Source organism: Lathamus discolor, chromosome 1 (assembly GCF_037157495.1).
Source record: "Lathamus discolor isolate bLatDis1 chromosome 1, bLatDis1.hap1, whole genome shotgun sequence".
NCBI lineage: Eukaryota > Metazoa > Chordata > Aves > Psittaciformes > Psittacidae > Lathamus > Lathamus discolor.
Genome location: NC_088884.1, coordinates 152,159,171 through 152,164,347, shown reverse-complemented (window position 1 = coordinate 152,164,347; position 5,177 = coordinate 152,159,171). Strand labels below are relative to the sequence as shown.

Below are 5,177 nucleotides of genomic sequence, written 5' to 3'. Positions count from 1 at the left end.
TTAGGCTGGAGGAAGCTACACATTTGCCTCCCTGGCCCTGGGCAATCAATATAAAGCTCAATTCATTATGTAATTCCAAATTGGTGTTGGTACCTTTAATGTTACCCCATCCTAATGAGAGAGATTTTGAAATAGCTTTCAGCTGCCTGAATATGTCCAGGACAGAGGACTTGGAGAGTTGTTTTGCTGGTGTTTCTTGCCAGGCAAAGAGTGGCCATGAGGCCATATTTGACATCTATCTCTTTGAACATGATCTATAGTATTTAATTGTAGTTTGAAATAAAGTCATCACTGTAGGCCTAACATAGGTAAAATACAAAGAAAGAGAATGTTGCTTGCACTTAAAAAAACATAGAAAAGCAAATGCTTCATTTTGAAGCCATCCTTAGCAGCAGCTGGGTTGCTGACTGCTTGCAGTGGGAGAGCATTTATGCAGTTCAGAAGACTGCTCTTCTGGCAGAGCAACTACATTTTAGCAGGTTGCCAAATGAGAATGTGATAGATGCATCATATTTCACTGCTACCCTCAGCTACTCTTTACAGTAATGAGATGGTGATTAAGAGCCTGTTTCTTTACCAGCAAGGCTCACAGTAAGATATATCCTTTTCTTGGACATGCTCTAGGTAGCTGTGTTCAGATCTATGACCCAGCTGCTTGGGACCTTCTGAGAAGGTTTTCTGTCTTCCTCCAGCCTCTTCGCTTGTCCAGGTAACAACTGTCTTTCCTGGAAATAAGACCCAGCAGCCCATTTGCCAAGGCCAGTCCTAAATTCCCCTCAGCCAGGACTCCCAACTTTTCTTTCTCTTCCTAATATCTGCCACTTTGACCTTCTGGAGCACATGATGTCACTAAACCAATTGTTCTTTATAAGGGCAAAGAAACATATAACAAGAAGAACATAGTGTGCATATCTCTCTGTTTCCTCCAGGTGTTTTGGTTGATTTGAGTCAGTCTTCTTCAGCATATAGAATATTTTTTCTTTCCAACACTAATTTTGGAGACTCTGATTTTCCCTCTAAAATGGCTGTTGGGAAGCCCTTTCTTTTACAGATGTTCAGTCATTTCCTCTTCTCCCACCTTCAAATGAACCTTCCTGGCCTACAGCAATGACAAGGCATTGGAGTACTTCATCAGGTGCTTTACTCATTTGGTTAATACCTAGCTAGAATCTGAATTTGAAAGGGGAGAGGATAACTTGTGAAATAAGCAGTTCTTCATTCAAGGGTACCTCCATTTTACAGGACAATTAACATGTAAGAACAACATATGTTCAGCCTCAGGCCTTCATCCCAGCATCTGGATTTCTGAGCACTGTCTGGCATCTAATAAAGGAACAGAGCCTCATAAATTTGACTCAGAAAGCAAAATAGTTTTTATACATTTATGACAGCCATATAGAGATGTATTCATTCTGTTTGAGACCACAACTGTGTAAATCCACATCTCTCCAAGCAACTGTAACAAGCACTTTTGTTTCGATTAAGAAATTGTGAGCATCTTCATAGGTTAAAAGAGAAAATTGCATTAGACCTGGAAGGTTTCCTTTATAGCAGTAAACTTTCAGACCTGCTAGGGATGATAAGCAAGCCTAATTGATACTGATAACATATGTCACCAGTCCTGGAAGGATTTCTCTCTATCTGCAGCCTGTGTACTCCCACAGCCGTACATTACATTCTCTAGAAAGGTGTATGTGCCAAAGTACATACAGGATCAGGGCCTACAACACTTTGATAACCCTGTGCTGCTTCTTACACATATATCTGTTGCTTGAGATGCTCACTAGGTTGTTTTCTTTCTGGAATGAAAAACATCAGTAGTGTTTGTTTTTGTTACCCTCATTCCCTCCTTTCCCTGCTCTGGGCAGGAAAGTGCTAGCAGCTCTGCTTCATAGGTTGGCAGGAAATTTAAAACAGCAGCAAGCTGCTGCTTGGACCACCCCCAGGCTTTTTCTTTTTTTTTTTTTTTCCATTGATTCAGGAGACTATTTAATTGGGAGCTGACTTGTCAAACTTAGCCGTTGATGCTTACCAGTAGCTGCTAACCACTAACAGTGGGTTTTTTTCCTTCTTTCCTCCTCCTTTGGACAAGCTCCCTACAATGAAGATGCTGCTGAGTCTGATTGCTCTGCTGTCTGCTGCCCTGTTATCTAGAGCAGCCCCTCCAACTTGCTACTCGAGGGTGTTGTCTCTGAGCAAAGAAATCACAGAGTCCTTTAAGGAGTTACAGACCTCCAAAGCTGTGGTGAGTCTACCTAAAAACTGTTCCAGCAAAGACGCTGCAGGTTGCGTGCTTTTGACACAAGTTTCTCTCCAAAGAAAACTGCAACAGGTCTTTCTTCTTTCCTGCAGGACTCCTGTGTGGAGATGCTGCCCAGGCTGTACTTGGACATACATGTAAGTTTTCGCACTACTTTCTTAATTCTGTGCCGTAAAAGCAGCTAATAAAAAGAGAGAGCTCTTAAGACTGCACCCCAGAAGAGTGGTTTGAAAGAAGTTTTTAAAAGCTTGATTAATTAGAGAGATGAGTGTTAAAAAAAAATCTCATTTTAAACCTTATTGAAATCTTTGTGAATCTTCTGAGATTTTACTTGTTTAAAAATTTCAAAAATGGGGGAAATATTTTGAAGTGATTACTTACTGTACATTATTTATTGTGAGAGAGCCTTTTCAGAAGTTAAATGTGTAACGAAACTTTGAGTAATAGTTTAAAAGAAGAAATGCAGAATAAACTTTCTGCATTGAGTAAATCTACTTCATTTTGTATGATGAGTATCTTCTGGGACTGCAGTTTTAATAAATGTGCAAGAATACCTTCCTGGCTTTTCCTGTTTTAAATAGCCACTTGTTGAATCTAGAAAGAAAAAGTATGCCTGAGGGTATAAAGAGTGTGATCCTGAGAAAAGACAGCAGTAGTCATGTTCCAGCAAAGACAAAACAGAAACAGCTTACTGCACACATAGTTAATGTCACAGCATTCTGCCCTGTGATATTTGACATATTTTACTTCTTTTCCCAGTGCTCCACTGGGTAACTAAAAAGTAGAAATATCCAACAAAGCAAGAGATGCCTGATACATTTTCCCAGAGGCAATTACACTATCAAGACTTGCTAGTCATGATCATATATATCCCCATTCCAGAGTTGCCAGTGCCTCACTTCATCGCAAAGACCAAGCAATGTGAGCCCAGTGCCTTAGTTTCCCTCACTTTAAAGCAAGACCTGGGGTATTTATCAGCTTCACATGGATATTGCAAAATCCGTTTTGGCTGTGCTTTATTTTGAAAATGCAAAGTCTGAGACAAAAATTACTCTAAAAAATATTTTACCTTGTGCTTACAATATTGCTGATTGTATGGGAATAAAGGAATCATGTCTGTGATTGATAATCTGCTCAGCAGTTAAATCAGGTGCTGTCTTAGAAGTGAAGCAGTGCACCTATTCCGTAGGTAACTCTATCCACTACAGAAGCAGATTTGATTGTATTGGCACTGCTGTCTCCTAAAGCATGTGAGAAATAAGCTCGCAGACCAAAATTGTGTCTATAAGCTTTCCCAATCAGTTATTTGGCCCAGACATTTTTGTTATTAAACACTGATGGTGAATTTTCCTAACTAAAGGTTACATAGGTTACGTACATACATACGTAGAGGTAGGAATTCAAGGTTCCCACAGAGGCAGTAAGAATTTTGTAAGTGATGGATGAGAAACATAAATCTGTGTGTGTGCAGGGTTACACATACCTCTTTTGCATGCTCTGCAGAATTACTGTGTGTTGGCAAAACTCCGTGAATTTGTGGCCTACCCCAGATGTGAGAGAGTGCTTGAAGTGAGTGAGCTGAAGGAAAAAGCCCGGAGCCTGTACACCATCATGATTTCCTACTGCAGAAGGGTAGGTCAAGATGCACCGACAGGGACACAGTCTCTGTTTTTAGCTCTCTCTGTCACTATCTCGTTCTTTGAAATGCAAAACTGGATCAGAGCCTAAGCTTTTCAACACTGCTATCTTCTGCCTTCCTCCTTATATGTTACCCATCTCTTTTGTTTCTCCAGGACTTGGTATTCCTCACTGATGACTGTAACGCTCTGGAAAATCCTATTCTGCCTCCCATTGAGCCCTCCATCATTGAGAGCTAAAAGGGATTCAATCTGAAAGTTGTACCCGGGAAATTTTTGAGGAGACCAAGAGACAAAATATGTGTACACAGTCAACTACAATGTTAAGAACCAAGATCTTTTTCAAGCACACTAGCAATATTATCACAGACCTACCCATTTTTCTCTACTTTGGCAGGAAATGAACTGCATGCCTTGCATACCTACTGAGCTGCTAGGGGAAATACCGTTAGAGAGCATTTCTTCATTTGGCAAGGTATGATGTTTCAGCTTAGCCAAATGTATATAGTATGTTTTGTTTAAACATTAGACACTAGATTTTTTTTTTACTGTTTTATTAATAACTACATTCATATAAAGAAAATACATCATGATCAATATTCTACCCTGATTTAGCAGTTCTTTTATTAGATGGACATAGAAGGGACTATGTTTTTTTCTTAAATGTTTGATATGAGAAGTGTAACTCTGTACTGGAAGATGTCTCTCTACCTGTATAGCTCATACATATATGCTGATAGTCTTGATGTTAAACTTGCAAGAATAGAGGTGAAAAGAACTTGTCTCTGTGAAAAACTAAATAAAAACACAGCCTTCTAACCCAAGGTGCTTGTTTTACATCTTGCCTTTCAACATCAACCTGAAAGATGTCATTCTTATAAACTTACTTTCCAGGGTTACTTGCAAGTTGTTTTTCACAGCATAAGTCCTCTTTAGCTTTGTTTCCATAGCAATGCAAACTTTGCTGTGTCTGCATGATTTGACAGTATTTGAGGTTTTACTGGGAGGATTTATCTGTACTGCAAACAATTTCTTTTTTGTCCAGTAATAATTTTTGTCCACTAATAACAGAATTAGTGGATTTTTTTAAAATATTATTCTGTGTTGTGAGAATGAAGGTTGTAAACAGTGGCTCAGAAAGCCTGTTAAAGCTTTGGACAGATTGCTAAAACACAGATAATATACTGAGCTATGAGATTAATAAGATTTCCAGATAACAGTTCCATAGTCACGGATCCCTTCAGTATGTGCAGGACATGAGACCTTCACACCCAGCAGTT

General features: G+C 39.3%; 1 protein-coding gene across 1 annotated transcript; it reads left to right on the top strand.

Moving 5' to 3' along the window:
• The first annotated feature begins 1,980 nt into the window (after window positions 1-1,980).
• Window positions 1,981-4,721, top strand: CYTL1 (cytokine like 1). The gene is made up of 4 exons (XM_065665303.1): window positions 1,981-2,245; window positions 2,353-2,397; window positions 3,764-3,892; window positions 4,054-4,721. Exons 1-4 carry the CDS (start codon window positions 2,102-2,104, stop codon window positions 4,135-4,137), a joined length of 402 nt encoding a protein of 133 aa, XP_065521375.1. The 5' UTR covers window positions 1,981-2,101; the 3' UTR covers window positions 4,138-4,721.
• Window positions 4,722-5,177: the final 456 nt, after the last annotated feature.